The sequence below is a fragment of the Pseudorasbora parva genome, chromosome 1, assembly GCF_024679245.1.
Source record: "Pseudorasbora parva isolate DD20220531a chromosome 1, ASM2467924v1, whole genome shotgun sequence".
Lineage (NCBI taxonomy): Eukaryota > Metazoa > Chordata > Actinopteri > Cypriniformes > Gobionidae > Pseudorasbora > Pseudorasbora parva.
Genome location: NC_090172.1, coordinates 44,460,752 through 44,484,341, shown reverse-complemented (window position 1 = coordinate 44,484,341; position 23,590 = coordinate 44,460,752). Strand labels below are relative to the sequence as shown.

Sequence of the window (23,590 nt, the reverse complement as noted above, 5' to 3'; positions counted from 1 at the left end):
GCAAGCTCTCTGGGCAAGCAAGTTGTCACGTTGGTTATGTTGGCGAAGTTTGCCTATTTTCAGCCGCTGCATAATATCATTACGCCGCTGCACCCATGATGGCCGGAAAGTTCTGTGATTCTTACGCAGAAATGGGAAAATAGTTCCTAGTCGGTCTAAAAAAAATCGCAACCTTTAATTTTCCGTTGGTCTTAGTACACGATGTATGTCATTTTTCGTGGGACAACAAATTAATAAAACAAAAATGGTTCACAAGAAGGTTGACTCAATCTTCTGTACACGTAGGCTACAGATAAACATTCTACAGAACTGAGTGAAGTCTAGTACAGTAGTGCGCGTGCACTCTCACGCACTCTAATAAAATGGGGGTACCAAAACAAAACCATTAAAAAATAAAATAATAGAGCTTAATTAACCAGACTAAATTACTGTGAAACCTAAAGAAAAACCAATTGTTTTGTTATTTAATTGCAATAGCCTACATTCGATCATCAGACCTGTCCAAACACTGTTCTCAAGTCTCAATTTTAATACCTAACAAACATAGGCCAGATGAAATAATAGGTAAACGCTGCCCCCTATAGGACTAAAAGAATAATGCAAAAACAAGTTTTTTTTTGTGCTGCTTTGTTATCATGCTGTGTAGGGAAGTGGGGGTGGACACCACAAGCGTTGCTGCAACAGAATGTATTGTGTTGATGTCTGTGGACACTAGGCTATTACTTTGTAAACGCACTCTCTTGGACCTGAAAATGACACACTTCCCTCCTAGGGTTCTGCCTTTTCTTATGAAATCACCCAGTAATTGTTATTAAGAGGGTCAACTTCTGCAGCATATGAATGAAAAGCTCTGTTGCTCAGGAGAAAAAAAAACCCAAGTAAAATTAGCATGACAGTGTCGGATAAGGATCCTGTTTAGTGGTTTAGCTTTACAGTTGCACTTACAAAACTGGGTTATGTGTCTTTGTATTACAGCATGTGACAATGACAGATACATTTGGGGAAATCCCACATTAAAAGGCTGCAAAACAATTTTTATTCGTCCAACAAAAAAATAGAACATACTATACCCTACAAAATGCATGCATTTGGATTTATAAAAATATAGCAGTTAGTCCTTAAAGGGGGGGGGGGGGGGGGGGGGTGAAATGGCGTTTCATGCATACTGAGCTTTTTACACTGTTAAAGACTTGGATTCCCATCCTAAACATAGACAAAGTTTTAAAAACTAATGTTGGATGTTTGATGGAGTATTTCTGTGTTAAAAATACTCCTTCCGGTTTCTCACAAGTTTCGGAGAGTTTTTTTCGAGTATGGTCGACTTGACGTTAATAGATTGGAAGGTCCTTGTATGAGCCGTACGGGCTATTCTCCCGGTAGGGTGCGCGCGCGTGACTAGAGGGAGAGAGGAAATGCACGCCGTAAACACTCGCTCAGCTGCAGATCCAGTCGATCCAGGCGCCGCGCTCCACTTTATTCTTATGGGCGATTTCAACGCTTCAGCACAGCATTCCGGGAAGGCAGCGCTGCATTTGAAACGATTTGAACGCAGAAATGACGGGAAGCTTCACAACATCGCTTCAGTCGCGACGCAAAAGTGGATCTTCACCGTTCACTGCTGTCAGGACTTCACCAAATCATACCAAAGAAGTGTGTTTTTTACGGAGCGGTTCCAGCGATAAAGGTTCGGTCCTGCTTTGGAAGCAGCTGGTGAGTAAAACTGCTTCAAATGTCTATGCTGTTGGGTCGTCGAGTGAGTAAACATCGACACAATCGACACAATCGCGTGCTTCGTTATTCAAATGCGCTAACGGACTCTATTGTTGTTCTCTGTATAACGTTACACTAGTCTGACGTGCAAAACCATTTTGCTTGCTACTGCTAAGGCTTAATCACATACAATAGTCCATAAACCGAATCATGTCCTCATAAACTGCGAGTAAACACACACAAATGTTGACAGGCCACTAAACACAGTACATGCCACAGAGACGGATATCCTGCTGTTGCCGTTTCTCCTATTCAATTTATTTCAGCCTCCGAATGATTCTGGATCATTATCTGTGATAGCCATGAGTTTCTCCACGCTTGAGGACGTCACCGCTTTGCGCTTGTCATTCTTTAGCTCCGCCCACACGATACGCCTCCAGGCGCTCGTTTTTTCCGGAAAGACTCGGTACAGCCTATATTTCTTTTATAAATATAATAAAACTAAAGACTTTTCGGAGATACGAAGGATGCAATACTACTCTATAGGTACTCAAGATTGACATGAGATTGACTGAAACTGAGTGTTTCACACCCCCCCCCCCTTAAAAGGACATGAGATTGACTGAAACTGAGTGTCCCCCCCCCTTAAAAGGATGCTTTATAGAAAGGAATCTCTTCAAAGTATAAAATAAAGAATGCAACAACACTGAAAATAAAATCATATCTAATTGGAGTAATAGAACAATTATAACAAGATAAGAGCCAACACAATGCTAAAGCTTAAATGCATTACTCACCAGTAATGGACACAATCTAGCTGAGTGATCAGTGGAATAACATCCTTTAAGAGTTAACAGCTTCTCCCAACAGTTCACTGAGTCTCATCCCTTTCCAGTAGTTCCAACAGTGTGGTCAACTGTTTAAAAGAGTCTGCACTCCGATAGGTCCGTGAGTACATGCTGGAAGGAGCATCATTCCACTAAGCATAGCAACTTATGCCATGCAGACATAACAATCAGTACTTTTTATACACAATTTCAAACACTCATTCCTCTGAAACATTACAGTAGACAGCAAGTGGAAAATGAATACAATTTGAATCTGAAACTGTAAGGCATAGTCAATACATTAGCAGGGTTTAATCAAATAAGCTTGTTTCACTTCCCCTTTCAACCTTATTTAATCTGGTGAACAAAAAATCACAAGTGGACACCATGTTCTGTGTAAACACTGCCTGAACAAATTACAGCTGATCACTTATATAAAGAAATAAAGCACAATGATTTTAAATAAGCCTAATACATAACATCTTGCTTTATGATTTTACAACTTACGAAGAAAAAATATTAGATGTATTTTATCCCCCTAAACAAGTTTTGTGGCACCGTTTTTTCCGACTTAATAGCAGTGTTAAACTATAGCTTCTATCAGAATCATTACATGAGTGGTTTATCTGACCATTATATGACCAGAAACACCATTTTGGACTACCATAGTGTCTTCAGGTTGAGAGTCCGGGTCTGGCATCGGCTGGAGAATGGCATAATTACTGGCTGTACAATCTCTGTGCCACTCTATACTCTTTGGATATGAACATGATTGTCAAGTCAGCGGAGGTGGAATGTAGAGGCCTCATGTCGAGATCTGGTACTCGGCAGCCCTCCAGAAGAGCATTCATGGATGACCTGACGGTGATAGCTACATCCATGCCTGGGTGCAGATGGCTCCTCCGAGGGCTGGAAAAGCTCATCTCATGGGCAAAGATGAGTTTTAAACCAGCCAAGTCCAGGTCTCTTGTTCTGAAGAAGGGAAGAGTGGCTGACCAGTTCCGCTTTACCCAGATTGCAACGGTGACAGGTCAAGAGCCTGGGCAAGATTTTTGACAGCTCCATAAATGACACTGCCACATTTCAGCAAACCAGGAGCGACGTGACTGCCGGGCTTACGATGACTGACAAATTGGTGCTTCCAGGAAAGTTCAAAGACTGGATGTACCAACACACAGTCCTGCCAAGGCTACTCTGGCCCCTGCTATTGTATGAGGTGCTAATGACAACAGTGTGGAGGCTCTAGAAAGAAAAAAAAACATTTGTTTTTCTGGAGATGGTTGGGGCTCCCTTAGTCTCTAAACAGCATTGCCCTGTATGGGCATTCCACCAAGCAGCTCCCAATCAGCAGCCTGGTGGAGGAATATAAAGTCATTCAAGCCAGGTAGGTTAATGTAACTGACGTTACTCTAATGTTAAAATCGCAACCACAGGAATCCCTAGTAAAGGCTAGAAGGAAGTGGCAGGCCCAAGAACCTTTCAACAGAGTGGAGACACGACTGCACAACATCTTGGTGGCCACTGTGGTGGGCAGGACTGTGGGCAGTTTTCCCAAACCTCCCTATGGCAAAACCCATGGAAAGGAGAAGCGTCAACGAGTACCACCACTGTGCAAAAAGCTTCTTTTTAAGCATAGCGAATATAACTTAATGATTATTTAATGGATTCATTTAAAATTATTTATGAATGAAAGGCAACACTGCAGTGACAAGGCAATCTTTATTTGAACGAATCATCGTAGCCCAGTGTGAAATAAACCCCCGTCTTTAACCACATAGGCTACTAAAGACACATTAGCCTACATTTAATGCATTAAATTAAGTAATAGGCTAATAAAACATAAAAAAATAAAACAGTTGGAAATTTCGGTTTTGGTGATTGTTTTCGTGAAATTAGACATGGAGTTTTTCAGGTTTATTAGGCTTGGAGGTGAAAAAATGTTTTGCTTGCTTGTTGAGGTTCTAGATCTCAGATGTCGCAATGTCAGTATGTCGTAGGGCTAATGTCAGTATGTCACGCAAAAATAAAGTTTTACAGTAACGGACGCGACTGTTAATGCCTTATTTGTACACTGTAAAAAATTATATGTTCAAAAAGTTATGACAACATATGTTTTTACGTTGTTTTAACTCATCAAAATAAGTTAAGAAATGTTAAACTTCTTTTTATTAGTTATACAAGATGTAACTTATTTTTTAAAGTCAGTTTAACATAATTTAAGTTGAAATAACTTAAACATCCAAGTCGCTTGTACTGCAAAAGTTCAAAATTTGCCTTTTTTTTACAGTGTAGTCGTACTGACCCGATTTATTTCGTGTTTTTCCTATAATGGGTGACGTAGGCTATTACAAAACATTCAGTGGTACATGCCAAAATACAGACGTGACACAAATAACATGTTTAAAAAATATATTACTGACTTTAATGCGTTTTATTGACATCTAAAATACAACAAAATTAGGCTATTTATTTAGGATTTTGTGTCACGTCAGTATAGGTGCTCGAGTCTGTCAGTAGGCGTTACGACCATCATAGACTGTAAAAAACGCACGTCACACGGCGACATGTTCCGCAACTCGGTGTCATGCAGGTGTCGTCACTGTCAGTCACGATAATGTCGGTGACATGACAATGAAGTGCCACTACGCGCATCATAGATATGTACATTATCCGCGCATAGACATGTGCCATTGGCTTCTGTGTGTCACCTCATGTCTTATGTCACTTAATGTTGCCATAGATATGGAACGTTATACGTATAGACATATCTGTGGTTGATACTGCAGTCTGACTGCCACTACTGTCACTCTTATTGTGGCGGATTAATTTCGAACTGTAATCAAACTGACTGGAACTACCTGTGCATTTAACGGTTTTACTGCACACCTTCCAGCCAATCAGAATCGAGTATTTAAACAGACTTTGGTATAAATTGTAATAATTTAAATGACGCATGATGCTCATGATGCGTTTGAGCATGATAATTGTTGGTTCGTGCACTCATTTTAGAATTATGTAAAATTTAGGTGCAATTTTGTATGATAAATGAAAGTTCAACTATTTCTGAAGTGCTTCTTTTATAAAGAACATACTATTTTCGCATAACGCAGTGAAACAGCCCCTGAATAGAGTAAATAATGGATTATTGAGCCATCAATATAAGCCAATTCAGCACCGCCGCCACGGACAGCACCCGCTAACGTCGCACTTAAGAAGGTATACCTTAAAGGGATCCCATGGTGTTGAGACTTGTATGGCTTAATATAACATAAATGATGTCTCTTACTGAATTATGTGGTAGAAAACCCATGAAAGATCTACGTTATTTAAAAAATCGATTTTATATTTGGACCATGGGCGGCGCCATTTTGTTTGCGTTCTAGGTTGATGACGTAGAGTGGTTGAACTCCTCAATCAGCTGGCGTTACCCGTTGCTATTTTTACCACAACGCAACTCGAAAATTGTTTCAGAGTTAAACAAAACAAATGAATTGCTTTGTAATTGTACTTAAAACACACTCAAACATACATGTGCACACAAACTCACCTACACAAGTCACAAACAGATCGGCGGGCGCGCACACACACACCTGACTGCTCTGTCTCAATCGCATGCATCATCACCAAAACATCCTGCCTCTCTTCTTCACGTTACTTTATCCCATCGTCCTACCTAGATATTTCCCTCTGCTGGTCACATTAGGCATTATAGTTAATCTACTATCAACAGTCTATCTAGGGAACAGGATGTGTTGAACAGGATATCAACACAGATTGAGGGTTATGTATGCGCGCGCAGTGCGTGCGTGTGTGTGTGTGTTCGCGCCGATCTGTTGGGGTGTGTGTGTGTTCGCGCCGATCTGTTGGGGTGTGTGTGAGTCTGTGTGAGAGAGAGAGTTTGTGTGCACATGTATGTTTGAGTGCGTGAAGTCGGACAGCTGTTTGTAAATCGGCTTTACTCGGTGGAACGTGAGACTGAATGACTGCACTCGAACATGTCCACTATGGTGTCGGACAACACTACAAATGTCCGTCCCTTCAAATAATGCCCTATTTAAGGGTATAGGGTCGATTTCAGATTCAGCCCCTGTCGTGGAGACTGAGCAGCCCAACATCTCGATTGAGACAGAGCAGCCTGTCGTGTGCGCGCCCGCCGATCTGTTTGTGACTTGTGTAGGTGAGTTTGTGTGCACATGTATGTTTGAGTGTGTTTTAAGTATAATTACAAAGGAATTCATTGGTTTTGTTTAACTCTGAAACAATTGTCGAGTTGCGTTGTGGTAAAAATAGCTACGGGTAATGCCAGCTGATTGAGGAGTTCAACCACTCTACGTCATCAACCTAGAACGCAAACAAAATGGCGCCGCCCATGGTCCAAATATAAAATCGATTTTTAAAATAACGTAGATCTTTCATGGGTTTTCTACTACATAATTCAGTAAGAGACATCATTTATGTTATATTAAGCCATACAAGTCTCAACACCAGGGGATCCCTTTAAGCGACCTCCTTATGTAGATATTAAACAGTTTAACATATTGTTTCAACTCGTTCTAGGGCACCTTTTTTGGTCATTTTGTTGTGTTTTTGTTATGCTGAAAGAGGTCGCAGCCACTAGGGAATAACAGTTATAACGTTATATTCTATAAGTCAAAGTAACTGTAGCCTTATACATATCTGCATTTAATAATTTTGTACGATTTAATCATGTAGCTATGTCTAACTTGTCCTGTGTGGCCCTTCGTTTATTTTGCCAAAGTAACTGTGGCCCTCAGACTAAAACTGTTGCCCACCCCTGTCCTAAGGTATAGTTCGGGGAACACACCTAGAAATGGTATACCTTCAGTTAAGTTAAACCTTTAGAGTCTTCGTAGCGCTCTAAGAGACAACGTTATCGGGGAATGCAGCCCTGTTCCAATTGCAAATTTAGATTTTGTTTACATTTTTGAGTGATTACCTTTATACATGCGGGGAAAAACTTGGTTAACCACAACAGCTGTCATATTTTGGGCTATATGTAGTTTAGGATGGTCCTGGCTCCTTGCTATAAAAAAATATTCTCTAGTGCAAATTTTAACAGTCTGGTGGTTTTGCAATATCAATACATAATCTTTTAAAAATCTTACTTTCTTTTTTTTAAGTAAGCAAATTAAAAAATAGCCAGGCAACTAAATTTACAACTTGAGGGGGAATTACCCTATTAATATTATATAAAAAAAAAATAGTCATCAATTAATATAGAGTTCCTACACATTTTTAAATTCAAAATACCCAACTTTTCCAGGCTCATATTTCCAAACCTCTTTGTAGATCATTTTTTATCATAAATGTTTCATACATTATTATATTTGATATATAGTACAATCATCTGTAAATATTTCTTAATGTATTATTAATGTATATTTTTTCCCTTTGGTTTTCTCAGTAATAACATGCACTTACATAATGAGAAGAAACCTAAAATGTTTTATAACCTGCATATATTCACCACTGACACATCAGTTTGATGCTGTAAATGTGGTATGATGTTTCTTGTTGTTCGATCACCAAAACAGCAAAGTACAATCTGAAAGAAATATTCAGTATAGCATTTGTTTCCTCCTTTATCCATTGCTAGTTTGAGTGGCACATGCACATTCGTTTAGTTTAAAAGAATCTCACTTTATGGTAAAGAGAAATTCCGCAATGAAAGTGTAAGTCTTGAATTCATTCTGTTATGCTTGACAATCACTAAACGAACACTAAACGTTATCTATGAAATAACTCTGCTTGTATGATATATATATATATATATATATATATATATATATATATATATATATATATATATATATATATATATATACAAACACACACACTCCTGAACAAAATCTTAAGACCAGGGGATGCATTGCAAGTTTTACACATTTCACACTTGTGGATCATAACCGGGTTGTAAGTGCTGCTTCAAAATGCCAAAAGAAGAAACAGGAGCAAGAGACAAAAAATAGAGAGAAGGCAATTTATTGAAAACTGCATTTTAACTCAAACAGGCCATTCATCAGCTGATCAAAAGTTTAAGACCATAGTCCAAAAATAAATGCACAACAGTACTAAAAGTGTCAAAAAAGGACTCAGTAGTGAGTAGCCCCATCGTTCTTGTTGATCACTTCAAAAACTCGTTTCGGCATGCTTGATGTGACTGGATCCAGGAGGCTGGTGGGAACGTTGCTCCATGTGGTAAAGATAGCTTCACGAAGGGCATTCACGGTCTGGAAATTACGTCCATTTTTGTAAACTTCCCTTGCCATCCATCCCCAAATGTTCTCAATGGGATTTAGATCAGGGGAACACGCAGGATGGTCCAAAAGAGCAACGTTATTCTCCTGGAAGAAGTCCTTCGTTAGGCGGGTGTAGCGACTCAGGCGAATCAAACACACAATCGCCAGTTACATTTAACAAATATGTTTTGAAAGTTGTGCTCACTAGCATACCTTCCCCCAACACAACAGAGAAGGATTCTTCAGTCACCCTGGAAACCATCTGATAAGGTGTTTTATGGCCCCCAAAAGAATTCGGCCACATGAAGTCTTATACACAAAGAGTTTAAGACACAGAGCTTTTGCCTCAAATTATAGACAAACCATCTATAAATGAACATGCACCCCAGGACATTATATGTAAACACATAACTGTCTTGTAAAATGTTTATTCTGTATGGTATTTTGCATCTTTTTATCTTTGTCTTAACAAATTACTAGTTCAGATAACCTCATATATGTCATGTCTCCTATCAAATTAATGCTCACTTCACGACTTACACTTCCATGTATATCACTTATTCAGAAAATGCAGTGTGTGTTTGTTGCATTAATTATAGTATGAAGACTCAGAGACCCACTGAGTCGAACTTTCAAACAAAGGGCTATAAATTCTGCTGAGGAATTTCCCGCCGGGAAATCCCAACACTCTCATTGGTTAAGTCTAACCCTGGAGGGTGGGACTATTTCCAGACCTTAAAAAGACCAGTGAAGACAGGCTCCCTCTCTTCTCTTCTCCGAAACTCTCTGGCTCTTACTTCTTCAACTCTCCCTGTGGGAGCCAAAACACCCACGGGGGGGGGGCTGGCACTTAAGCCATGCCACCAATGCAGGCCCTCCAAGCAGGCCTCAGCCCTTCCAAAAATCTTCTCTTCTACAATCCGATCTTCAAGAACACGAAGCCTCGCTAAAGCAAACAGCCGCTTCCCTCCCAACCTCGGAAAGGACCGCCGGACACGCAGGACATTTGAACTCGGAACGCACGCGCGCACAAGCGAGAAGCCAAAACGAAACCAAAAAGAATGCAAGTATTCTTATTCTTACTGCTGTAAAGAGGGTGTGTTATTTTCCCGTTGGGATAAATTAACTCCGTGAAGGTCGTATTTTGGTGAACTGAAGGAAAGTTGTTTCTTACCCTCCCCCACTCTCTTTGTCTCTCTCTCTCTCCCTCTCTTTGTCTCTCTCCCTCTCTTTTATCTCTCTCTAACTTCAGTCTATTCATTATTCTCTTTTATGTATTCTTTCGTTAATATCTATACTTCTACTCTCTTGATGCATATTTAGTATGTACTTTCTGTGTGAATTGTAGTGTTATTTTTAGTCTGTGTTTATTAAACCTTCAAAAGACATTTAATGAGTTGAGTCTGTCATTCTGCCACATACACAAAGTCAATGAAACTTGCGATCTAAACGTTACCTAACTGCTTATGCTACTATGTTAGTAAAGTAAACTGTATGACCATTTGAAATATTGAACTTGTCCTGATCAGTAAAGTTAATGTTTCTTATGCGCTCGTAAAGCAGTAATCCCTTTATTGAGAAAAATGTTGAAAAATCTATAACTAATTTGCAGGACAAACTTAGTAGGATAATTTTAAGCAATTTCATAAAGGGTTACTTGTATTTAATTAAACAATTTTCCCTATCGGAAAATTTTAATACGTAATGAACAACTGGCAAATCATATTCATAAATTCATGAATATTGAATATTAAATCCCTTTTGAGTTAATTATTCCCCGAGACATTAAACTGATAAGCTCGTTGTTGTTACATGTATTTGGTGGAGAAAAATGCGGGCAAGTTTCAAACGTTTGTGTATGTGTGAATGATATTCATATTCTATTCATTGTGTATTTTTGAGGTATTAATAACCACAAACGCTTTTTTGTTTCGTTTTGTTTTGGTGTTGTTTTGTGAATTGAACGGTACGCGCAAGGCGAACCCAAGCATAAACAGATGCTGAGAAATGTTGAAGTAGCCGGATTATATTAATGAAATATGAACGGTACGAAAATCTCCGCGTGATCTCCGAAAAACCCTGCAGCCGTAGGCGCAATAGGTTTTATCCGCGTGATTTCCAAACAAATGTATTGTAGGAAACCCATACATTTGACTCGAGCAATATATTATGTGTTCCATCAAAATAACGAGATTTTGATGAAGTCTGTAGACACGTACGTTGCGTTATCCCGCTTGATCTGAACTACGGAAAGTTTCTATCATTGCGGAAGATTGGGACAGGGCGAGACTCTCCTGTACAATATAAGGGGCCTCAGAATAATTATTATATCGTTAAGATAAACGATAACTCCTGGTTTAAGTCTGGCTTAGCTAACCAAAGACTTGAGACCTAAAACATTTGAATCAGAGATGCTGAAAACCGTCAGCCATATTGATAAATGTCTATTGGAGTCCATGTAAAATGCGTGAATAGGCAGACGGAAAATTCCTGCGTTCACCCGTTTTGTTACTTGTGCATCTAGAGCACCAGTCATTTGTAAATGATTTGCAAGAGCCAGTAAAGTGCAGAACGCCAGGGCGACTCAGAAATTGCAACGCCGCTTGCAAACCGCCAGAGGGCGACTCAAGAATTGCAACGCCGCTTGCAGAACGCGAGGGCGACTCAGAAATTGCAACGCCGCTTGCAAACCGCCAGAGGGCGACTCAAGAATTGCAACGCCGCTTGCAGCACGCCGGAGGGCGACTCTAGAACCAGACAAAGCCATCTGGTGAGCATTTCCGCCTAACTAACTGTAGTCTAGGGCGGGCGCAACAGCGCCATCGTGTGGATAAATTCGGATAGTTTCACTCTCCGTTATTTGATTCGGCCTTAACAAAATAAGTTTGAGCCTATAAATTGTTTATTGCTTACTGTTGTACACAGTTTCATTTATACAATTTTTCTAGCAACAACCAAATCTCCTTTCTCGCTGATTAAACACCCTTATTCGAATTTGAAGTTTAAAAAGAAACATAACTTCCTCTAACTCAAAGTGAAATTAGGTTTAAGTCACAGACAGTCCAATTGGAGGGAAGGACGCCACCGTGTGGTTATACCCTGTTAAGTCAGCGCAACACTAAATCCCTACTCCCTTTCTGATTAATTCTTTTATTTGGATAACTCCCACTTAGAGATTAATCGTTATAGGATAAGATTTTTGATTGGCTTTCTTTTATTTGATTTTTCCTTACAGGCTTATTTAAATTTCATTTAAACTTGCTTTGAATTTAATTTGAATTAAGTTGAGCTTCTAATTTTTTTATTTTATTTTATATTTATAATTTTATTTTTATTTTTAATTTTCAGTTTTCAATTTTAATTTTTAATTGTAATTAATTTTTTAATTAAAAATTATTATTATTATTTATTTTATTTTTTAATTATTATTATTATTATTTTTTTTTTCTCTCTGCAAAAGTTTTTCTTTTCCCCTACCAGTGGGAATAAAGCTCAGTCTGGTAATTACAAACAGTATCAAAAGTGCTTTTGTTTATCATTACTTGACAGAAACTTTTGCCTTTTTCTAAATTGCTCTTGATATTTAATCTTCCACTTAAGCGACCTCAATCCACCCCGGATGAGCTAAATGGGATAACCCATAGTACAAGCCGAATTTTAGTATATCTTGAGCATTTAGCCAATTAATTTCCCTAACACTCCCGGCGCGCACGCTGACATTCCTTTCATTACAGACCAATTCATCTTGTGTTTGTTTCCACTGTGCTCTTTCCTATCCTCACTGTTGGACTATCACGTTTGTGTTTCTTTCAGTTCACCAAGAGACCCCAAGGAGAATTAGATAGTCCCGGGACGACCGAGCAGCAGTTCACCAAGTGACCCCCCAGGGCTACCGCCCACCTAATTGTCTGAATTGTCTAATTATCTAACTGTCTAGATCAGTTAGCCAAAATTCCCAGCTATCCGTACGATAGCTCGTTAGCTTAGAACAAGCTTGCATTGGCTCTCTCTCTGTGTGTGTGTGTGTGTGCTGTGTTTCTTTCGTCCGCAGTAATGTTCCGTGCACCCAGTTCCGCCGTCCCGTGGGATCGCCTAACGACATGGCTGGAAGCGCTAACGGCCACCAGTCAAGGAAGTCTGGGGCAGCCGAGCGAGGAGCAACTGGACACCGAGTTAGACCAGCTGATGACACACGACCCCACGCACAGCTACTCCAACAAGGAAGTGGCCAAGATCCTCGGAAGCCTCGCCCACGTCCTCATCGCACAGGCACGTCTAAGCGAAGGGAGCTACGACAACCTGGAACAGGAGGCAGCAACGCTAAAGCTTCAAGCCAAGGAGGCCCGGAGAGACCAAGCCCTCACCCAGCTTCGTCTAGATCAGCTTCTAGACACAGAGAAAGACGACGAAACAGACAAAGAACAAAGAAAAGAAATAGAAAGACTTCAAAAGACCCTGAAGGAGCTCCGTCGTGACACCGACCGACGAGTACAGTCAGAGAAAGACGCCAGGAAACACCTCGACGAAAAGCTTCGGCGTGGCGAATCCCTCCTGGAGAGAGCCACTGATGAACTTAAAGACAGAGACATTAACGCTAAAGTCTATGCAAAACATTTGCAGTCGGCACAAGCCGAGATCGACGAGCTCATCCAGCAAAGACACGAGCTCAAAGATGAACTTGACATGGTGCAAAGAGAACTGAGACAATCATATATAGTGCAACGTTACCGGAAGGGGGAAACACACAACACAGAGTTTCCCCTGACCAGTTACTCCGCACATTTTAGCCACGAAGCAAGAGCTACGAGGGGGGACGACAGCCCCCTGTTTAAAAGATCACCCGCCAGTCTCCACGAATCCCCGTCAGCAGCAAAGGAAAGGACGCCCCTCCAGGAAGTCAAGGTCAACAGCCACGAAGCTTCAAAGAACCTTGACAAGCTGGCCAGAAATATTCCTACCTTCAGCCCAGACCCGGCAGGAGGACACGACGTCCACGCATACTTAAAAGACATAGACTTTTACTTGCAAACTGTCGCTCACGCGAACAACTGGGACAGACTGTACCTGCTCAGGGCCACGTCTAATCGTGACGTACGCAGCTTTCTGGATCGACAACCAGAGGCCATCAAAGCGGACTACTGGCATCTACGACAAGCTCTAATTCGTGAGTACTCCGACCCCGAGTCAGACCAGGGGTTCATCACTGCCATGGACCTCAAGCAAGCTCGACGTGAGACCTCACAGAACTTTTATAACAGACTGCGACGTGCCTACTTCGGGGCACGTAACGACCCAGGCATGGAGGAGGACATCAACTTCAAAACTCTTTTCCTCCGAAACCTGCACCCTACCATCAGTTACCACCTGGGGGTGCTGGCGTGCCCGCGCAGCATGGGCACGCAACAGTTAAGAGACTTGGCTCACAAAGCTTACGTCAAACAGAAAACCATTTCTGAAAAGACTGTAAAACAGCCCACCATCTGCCCTGTCTCTGAGCACCACCCAGAGCTAACCCTAGAGGGCGCCAAACAGAACCACAGTTACCGACCCGTCAACAGAGAGTCCAAACCACTCCAAGTCAGCAGAGGGCAGCGTGGTCATAATGGCGACCATCCACGGTACCAGAGCGATCGCTCTGAAGGATCCTGGGACCCGCCTCGCCCAAAAAGCCAGCGAAGAGGCCACTCTCGACGGGACAATGGTAGGCCCAGACCTGAACCCACGTCTGGTAAAGAAAGTGTAGCTGCTTCTGAAGTTACAGAGCTCATAAAGATCCTGAAAGAGCTCCTCCGACAGAAACCTCACAAGGAAGACAAGAAGGACGGACCAGGTACAGCACGACTAGACATGATACCTGAAATCAACCTTCCCGCCCTTCCTGCAACTGAATCATCCACCCTGAACACTGTTCCCTAACCACGGACTAGTGTAATAACTGTTGCACCCCCACACGTCAGCAGCACACCCACACGACAGCTGACAGCAACAGCCTCTAATCAAGACAGCAACATGGGGCAGCCCAGCGTACCAAAAAGCGCTGTTTTGATTGTTTGCACGCATAATGAGACACTTGACACATATCCAGACGGCTTATCAAGCAACACACAGGTCCCCACACCAAGACTCCTGGGAAACCTAATCGAGAAGGGGATGGCTCGAAAACTCTATCTGACTATCACTATGGAAAGGGAATTTAAGCTCGAAGCCCTAGTGGACACTGGCTCCGACCTCACGCTTATATCCGCCCAACTGTTTGAAAGACTCAGATTTGAAGCACAGAGGAAAAATCGCACCCTTAACCTTCACACTTGTAAGCTAAATGTGCAGTCGTATAGCCAAAACGACATCCAGCTCAAGCACGTAGCTTCCATCCACCTGACAATTGGACCTATGAGGCTGATACACCCAGTCTATATCTCCCCTATGAACACTTATCCGTTTCTCATCGGAAAAGACCTGCTGGACCGCTTCGAACCCGTACTGGACTTCAAACAGCTGAAAGTCTGGGCTCAAGTGCGTGACCCTCTGCCCCTTCAGACACACACATCGTCTGAGCAAGACTGTCAAGTCACAGAGGTCACGGGAACTCCCACAGAGCCAGACTGCCAGGTCACAAAGGCCACGGGACCCCCTGCAGCACATTGTGACAACACAGCCTCAGCCCTAAAGCCAAGTTCAAGTTCGCTACTTTGCACATTTCAGCTATCCAAAGACTCTGATACCTTCTGCCCCCAGGTCATGAATGTCCTACAGCTGAATGACATTATCACAACGAACAGTATCCCTGCACTGTGGGCAGACAACTCAACCAAAAGTCTACCACTGTGCGATGCAATCTGTAAAAACACACCACACGGCGACATGTGGACACCCCCAAACCCCACATCCAGCCCCATTGTTGCAGTGCTAACCCACAGCAAGCGATCGAAACACACCATGTGCTGGACACCACGGCACCAGAGCCACGTATGACACACTGAAACAGGTGGCATATGGGCCTGGGATGCATCAAGATGCAGCAGAGTATGTTAGAGAAGGGCTAGTTCGCTGCCGGTTCCAACCAGCAAACCCGAAGCACAGAGCCCCACTACAACACAGAGGGACCACGTTCCCATGGTCAAACCTACAAATCGACCGGGTAGAACCCCTGCCCAGGTCCACAAAAGGCAAAAAGTACTTTCTCACAGTGGTGTGCCAGTTTACCAAGTGGGTGGAGTGTCAACCAGCACCCAACGACACCGCCCAGACCACGGCATACCACCTGATGAATCACATCTTTTTCCTGTCAAGATTGCCACTGAGAATCAACTCAGACAGAGGCATCCACTTCACTACTGAGGCCATGCAACAGATCTGGAAATGCCTAAGAAACGCGGCCGTGATCATGCTCCTGTGCCTCCAGACAATCAGAGGCCAGCCACCACCAGACATCATCACACCGGGTCCAGCCTCGGGCATCGTTCTGAGAGAGCAACCTGGACTGCTGATCACCAACTGCAAATGAATCATCAAAAGAAAGACGTACTCTCCTGAACTTCACATCAGCAGCGCAAGCTCCTCCAGCCCTGCACATAAACGCAAAAGGGGGGAGGAGCCCAAGCCCTCTGCCTAACCTTACACCAGCTTCAAGAACCTTCTCCTCCAACACCAGTTAGTCACCTTGTAGGCAATACTGCCAAGCCCCACACTATGTCATGCATGTGATTTGAGAAAGAAGGCCTTTAACGAACACAAGGCCGCCTCTGAAGGGATTCTCAAAACCCCAATGACTTTGAACTTTTGAAACAGAGAAACCAAAGTGGATCACCAGAAGGCACCCAGCCTGGCCACAATGCGAGGCACCCTCTGGAAAAGTTCCTAGTCAGCATAGGACATAAAAGTGTCAAGATGCACAGCCCATCTTCCTAGGCAGGAGACCTAAAGGACTGACTGGCCATTGCGAGGAACATGGTTCCACCCAGGGCTGCAGAAAGCCCACAGCACACCTGCACCACACAAACGGACTTCTGGATGACAGGTGACGCACCGTCAGGGCACCTGCTGCCTCGACACCTGCTGCACAAGCACAGAGACCTGAACTGGGCTACTGTTTGCCTTATCTGCCGTGGAACGACCATCACTTCAGGAGACACAAACAACTGGAGCCTAACATGGCTATGGTGTGTCTGATCTTCCTGAATCTTTGATATCGCTCGTTGTTGTCCATAGGAGGGACAACAACTAGCGAAAGGGGGGATTATGTAGCGACTCAGGCGAATCAAACACACAATCGCCAGTTACATTTAACAAATATGTTTTGAAAGTTGTGCTCACTAGCATACCTTCCCCCAACACAACAGAGAAGGATTCTTCAGTCACCCTGGAAACCATCTGATAAGGTGTTTTATGGCCCCCAAAAGAATTCGGCCACATGAAGTCTTATACACAAAGAGTTTAAGACACAGAGCTTTTGCCTCAAATTATAGACAAACCATCTATAAATGAACATGCACCCCAGGACATTATATGTAAACACATAACTGTCTTGTAAAATGTTTATTCTGTATGGTATTTTGCATCTTTTTATCTTTGTCTTAACAAATTACTAGTTCAGATAACCTCATATATGTCATGTCTCCTATCAAATTAATGCTCACTTCACGACTTACACTTCCATGTATATCACTTATTCAGAAAATGCAGTGTGTGTTTGTTGCATTAATTATAGTATGAAGACTCAGAGACCCACTGAGTCGAACTTTCAAACAAAGGGCTATAAATTCTGCTGAGGAATTTCCCGCCGGGAAATCCCAACACTCTCATTGGTTAAGTCTAACCCTGGAGGGTGGGACTATTTCCAGACCTTAAAAAGACCAGTGAAGACAGGCTCCCTCTCTTCTCTTCTCCGAAACTCTCTGGCTCTTACTTCTTCAACTCTCCCTGTGGGAGCCAACACCCACGGGGGGGGGCTGGCACTTAAGCCATGCCACCAATGCAGGCCCTCCAAGCAGGCCTCAGCCCTTCCAAAAATCTTCTCTTCTACAATCCGATCTTCAAGAACACGAAGCCTCGCTAAAGCAAACAGCCGCTTCCCTCCCAACCTCGGAAAGGACCGCCGGACACGCAGGACATTTGAACTCGGAACGCACGCGCGCACAAGCGAGAAGCCAAAACGAAACCAAAAAGAATGCAAGTATTCTTATTCTTACTGCTGTAAAGAGGGTGTGTTATTTTCCCGTTGGGATAAATTAACTCCGTGAAGGTCGTATTTTGGTGAACTGAAGGAAAGTTGTTTCTTACCCTCCCCCACTCTCTTTGTCTCTCTCTCTCTCCCTCTCTTTGTCTCTCTCCCTCTCTTTTATCTCTCTCTAACTTCAGTCTATTCATTATTCTCTTTTATGTATTCTTTCGTTAATATCTATACTTCTACTCTCTTGATGCATATTTAGTATGTACTTTCTGTGTGAATTGTAGTGTTATTTTTAGTCTGTGTTTATTAAACCTTCAAAAGACATTTAATGAGTTGAGTCTGTCATTCTGCCACATACACAAAGTCAATGAAACTTGCGATCTAAACGTTACCTAACTGCTTATGCTACTATGTTAGTAAAGTAAACTGTATGACCATTTGAAATATTGAACTTGTCCTGATCAGTAAAGTTAATGTTTCTTATGCGCTCGTAAAGCAGTAATCCCTTTATTGAGAAAAATGTTGAAAAATCTATAACTAATTTGCAGGACAAACTTAGTAGGATAATTTTAAGCAATTTCATAAAGGGTTACTTGTATTTAATTAAACAATTTTCCCTATCGGAAAATTTTAATACGTAATGAACAACTGGCAAATCATATTCATAAATTCATGAATATTGAATATTAAATCCCTTTTGAGTTAATTATTCCCCGAGACATTAAACTCATGAGTCGTTGTTGTTACACGGGCTTTGTGAATTGCAGCGTTGTCCAGTTGAAAGACCCAGTCATTACCGCACAGACGGGGGCCCTCGGTCAAGAGGGATGCCCGCTGCAACAGATCCACATAGCCAGTCGCTGTTGACGCCCCTGCACAACCTGAAGCTCCATTTTCCCATTGAAGGAAAAAGCACCCCAGATCATGATGGAGCCTCCTCCACTGTGCCTCGTAGAAAACATCTCAGGTGGGATCTCCTTGTCATGCCAGTAACGTTGGAAGCCATCAGGACCGTCCAGGTAAAATTTTCTCTCGTCAGAGAATAAAACTTTCTTCCACTTTTCAATGTCCCATGTTAGGTGCTCCCTTGCAAATTCTAAACGGGCAAGTTTGTGTCGTGGGAGGTAACGTGGCTTTTGAAGACGTTTTTGTTCTTGAAGCCCTTCTCTAGCAGATGACGTCTTATGGTTATTGGGCTGCAGTCAGCATCAGTAAGGGCCTTAATTTGGGTTGAGGATCGACCTGTGTCTTCACGGACAACCCGTCGGATCCTGCGGCTCAGTGCAGGTGAAATCTTTTTGGGTCTACCACTTGACTTTTTTGTCCCATAACTCTCAGGATTTTTTAAGAAATGTAAAATGACTGTCTTACTGCGTCCATCCTCAGCAGCGATGGCGCATTGCGAAAGGCCTTGCTTGTGCAGCTCAACAATTAATGTTCAAAGAGAGAAAGCCTTTTTGCCTTTGCCATCAGGAGATCTTGACAGTATGACTGCTTGAAGGACAGTGACATAAAAGCCATATTTTTGTGCAGATTTTACCTTTTTATGGCTATGGTCTTAAACTTTTGATCAGCTGATGAATGGCCTGTTTGAGTTTAAATGCAGTTTTCAATAAATTGCCTACTCTCTATTTTTTGTCTCTTGCTCCTGTTTCTTATTTTGGCATTTTGAAGCAGCACTTACAATCCGGTTATGATCCACAAGTGTGAAATGTGTAAAACTTGCAATGAATCCCCTGGTCTTAAGATTTTGTTCAGGAGTGGATTATTAGGAACACCTGTTCAATTTCTCATTAATGCAATTATCTAATCAACCAATCACATGGCAGTTGCTTCAATGCATTTAGGGGTGTTCTCCTGAACTCCAAACTGAATGTCAGAATGGGAAAGAAAGGTGATTTAAGCAGTATAGAGTAGCATGGTTGTTGGTGCCAGACGAGCCGGTCTGAGTATTTCCCAATCTGCTCAGTTACTGGGATTTTCACGCACAACCATTTCTATGGTTTACAAAGAATGGTGTGAAAGAGAAAAACATCCAGTATGCGGCAGTCCTGTGGGTGAAAATGCCTTGTTGATGCTAGAGGTCAGAGGAGAATGGGCCGACTGATTCAAGCTGATAGAAGAGCAACTGTTACTGAAATAACCACTCGTTACAACCAAGGTATGCAGCAATTTGTGAAGCCACAACACGCACAAGCTTGAGGCGGTGGGCTCCAACAGCAGAAGACTCCACTGGGTACCTCTCATCTCCACTTCAAATAGGAAAAAGAGGCTACAATTTGCACAAGCTCACCAAAATTGGACAGCTGAAGACTGGAAAAATGTTGCTGTTTCTGAGATATTCAGATGGTAGAGTCATAATTTGGCGTAAACAGAATGAGAACATGAATCCATCATGCCTTGTTACCACTGTGCAGGCTGCGGGTTGTGGTGTAATGGTGTGGTGATGTTTTCTTGGCACACTTTAGGCCCCTTAGTGCCAATTGGGCATCGTTTAAATGCCACGGCCTACCTGAGCATTGTTTCTGACCATGTCCATCCCTTTATGACCACCATGTACCCATCCTCTGATTGCTACTTCCAGCAGGATAATGCACCATGTCACAAAGCTCAAATAATTTCAAACTGGTTTCTTGAACATGACAATGAGTTCACTGTACTAAAATGGCCCCCACAGTCACCAGACCTCAACCCAATAGAGCATCTTTGGGATGTGGTGGAACGGGAGCTTCATGCCCTGGATGTGCATCCCACAAATCTTCATCAACTGCAAGATGCTATCCTATCAATATGGGCCAACATTTCTAAAGAATGCTTTCAGCACCTTGTTGAATCAATGCCACGTAGAATTAAGGCAGTTCTGAAGGCGAAAGGGGGTCAAACATAGTTTTAGTATGGTGTTCCTAATAATCCTTTAGGTGAGTGTATATATTGTTTATATATTTTTAAAATTATTAATTTAAAATTTTAGAAAACTGAATAATAGAAATAGTCTGGAAAAAATTATATTTTAATGTATTATTGTTTTTTTCATACACTTGGATATTATTCAAATCAAATTCCATACTTTTCCAAACTGCATAGGAACCCTGTTAATATATAAGGCTATTTAGTTGAGATTATGTTAGGATGACTGACTACATCTTTAAACTGATAATCATAAGTAATCAACACAGACACAATTGTTTTATATTTGATGTAGCTCTCTCTAACTGACCATACCTGCTTTTATTCAGATCTATATTCCCCAGCGCAGTATCTCCAGCATGTTTACCTCGCCTGTGTATCTCAGTTGGTGGTGGGTTATTAATATGTCATCTTTGCTGGTCCAAGTTGCTGCCAGTCAGCAGGTCTCCTCCACAGGATCTATTAAGCAACTCTTTCAGTGCTTCATTGACATCGGTATTAAACACGCTGCTAAAGCTACAGTTTGGAAAGGTGACCTGGAATGAACCCACCACTTCCTGTACCCACTGCAGCTCAGCACAGAGCTCTTTCTGCAGGCCCTCAAAACGTGTTTGCCTCTCTTTGTAGCGCTCGCTCACTCGGCTAACGCTGCCATCCACGCTCCGCATGTCTTCATGAACGCCACGTCTCTGAGCTTCGACTTTACGAAACTCATAACGAAGCTGGGACAACTCATGTCTGATGCTTTCGCTTTCTTCTTTGTACCACATCTCCTTCTCATTGTAGATGGACACTAGCGCATCAATGTCTTCCTGCAAGGAGTCGTGGGCCGATGCCAGCTGGCAGAAACTGCCCTCCATTGCGGACACATCCTCCTCCACTTGTGCGAAGCGTTCAAAGTTGATGTAGGTGTTATTAGGAGGCATGCTGGAGTGGGACTTGATGGTGTACTCTTTGAGACGCTTCGTCTTCAGCTGCCTACGCTCTCTCTTCCTCTCTGGTGCTTTACTGCGCTCGTCCTTATGCTCATTAGACTGCCAATTTACAATGGGGTTAAGATTGAGAGAGAGATTTAAAGATTAACAGACAAAGCATAAAATAGAGGAACTATCAAAATGCATGGTACTAAAAAGGCTTGTTTACACCAAGAAGGATACCTATAAAGATAACTATAATGATGACTATATTAGCAACCACACCAATGCGCATTAACATCTGCCACTTTAAATGCTAGTGTTCATTTTAACAGTATGGATTCTGATTGGCTGTCAATGTTTTTATGATTCATTTGTTGGAAAAAAGTTATTTCAATGATATAATTCCTCTGTGACTGTTGTTATATTTGTGGTGAGGATGGTGTGAATTTTAATTTTAGAACAATCTTTATTATTATCTTTATAGTTATTGTCTTATTGCCTTTCAGGTACATAATCTCAAACTGATAACATACCTTGATCCATGGGTGGTTCAAGGCATCTTGAATAGTGAGTCTCTTTCTGAAAGACATAATTGAGAAAGTAATTAATTCCATATTACCGGTACTTGAATCAAGCATCATATTTTGCTCTCTGTCACAAGCACGAAACTCACACGAAACACGCATAAACTCAGATGATCTCAGCTCACTTACTTAGTGTCCTTTTCCAGCAGTTGTCGTATAAAATTCTTAGCAAGCTCACTGGTGTGGCCAAAAAATTCATCATCAAACTCGTAGTTCATTGCCGAGATGTTTCCCAGGGTGTCTTGCTTTGTTTCTCCTAGGAAAGGAGATGCCCCACTCAACCTGCATTTAAAAAAGCATATTAGCAGAACATCGCTAAAATCACACATTATTATATTAATAGGCTTTAAAAAATAATTGTGTACTTACAGAATATATGTAATAACACCAACACTCCTATAAAAGTAAAGCACTTAATTATTTAAAAATAAAAAAACAAATTCAAATTATTGAGATATATATATTACTATACATTAAAAATGTATTGTACCACATATCTGCTTCCAGTCCCAGTGGTTCATAATTCACAATTTCTGGAGCTGAATACAGAAATAGCAATATGTAGTATAAATAGGAATAAATCAATAAGAATTTTAAAAAAAGTGTTAGGAATCGTTCACACAGAAAACGTTTTTGTATCCCACTGTGCTAGCCTGGATGCCAGCCAAACTTAGCCCCGCCCACAATATTTGAGGTTGGGAAGTTTGGTCTGGACTTGATCAGTTTTGGAGCAACAATGCTCGAACCAGAGCTGTTTGGATCAATCAAATTGTCAGGGCGGGCTTTATACGATGATGGAAAGATGATCAACATTAATGTAATCATCCACGTCACCAAAGAGAGCTTGGGTTGAATTTGTTTACCAAAAGGAGAACTTGCTCATATATGCATTCCCCTTTACTATTTATCACAAAAATGATGATTATGTTGGTAAATACTCTGTGTATCCCTAAAATCTTTTTACAAAACCAGCAAAGATCATTTATACTCATCTTCTTCTTCTACTTCCTCCAATTTGCATGCAGTTGAGTTCTGTAGACAACCATGTGTCGCTCAACATACGTCACTTACTCTGTTGCTCTGATTGGTTGTAGGTCTATCCAATTGAGTGCAGAGGCATTTTCGCTCCATAATCACAGCCCAGTGGAGCAGTATCGGACTCATATTCTGACTAGAATCTGAGTATGACGATGTCAGGCTACCACTGTGCTGCTTT

General features: G+C 41.9%; 1 protein-coding gene across 1 annotated transcript in view; it reads right to left on the bottom strand.

Moving 5' to 3' along the window:
• Positions 1–2,517: 2,517 nt before the first annotated feature.
• dapk2a (death-associated protein kinase 2a) overlaps positions 2,518–23,590 on the bottom strand; it is a 29,332-nt gene continuing 8,259 nt past the window's right edge. The window contains exons 6-11 of the mRNA XM_067442473.1: positions 22,865–22,913; positions 22,744–22,770; positions 22,504–22,656; positions 22,324–22,369; positions 21,189–21,907; positions 2,518–3,889 (exon numbers count right to left, since the gene is read on the bottom strand). Coding sequence (XP_067298574.1) covers positions 21,281–21,907; positions 22,324–22,369; positions 22,504–22,656; positions 22,744–22,770; positions 22,865–22,913 — 902 coding nt within the window. The 3' untranslated portion in view covers positions 2,518–3,889; positions 21,189–21,280. The remainder of the gene's footprint in view (positions 3,890–21,188; positions 21,908–22,323; positions 22,370–22,503; positions 22,657–22,743; positions 22,771–22,864; positions 22,914–23,590) is intronic.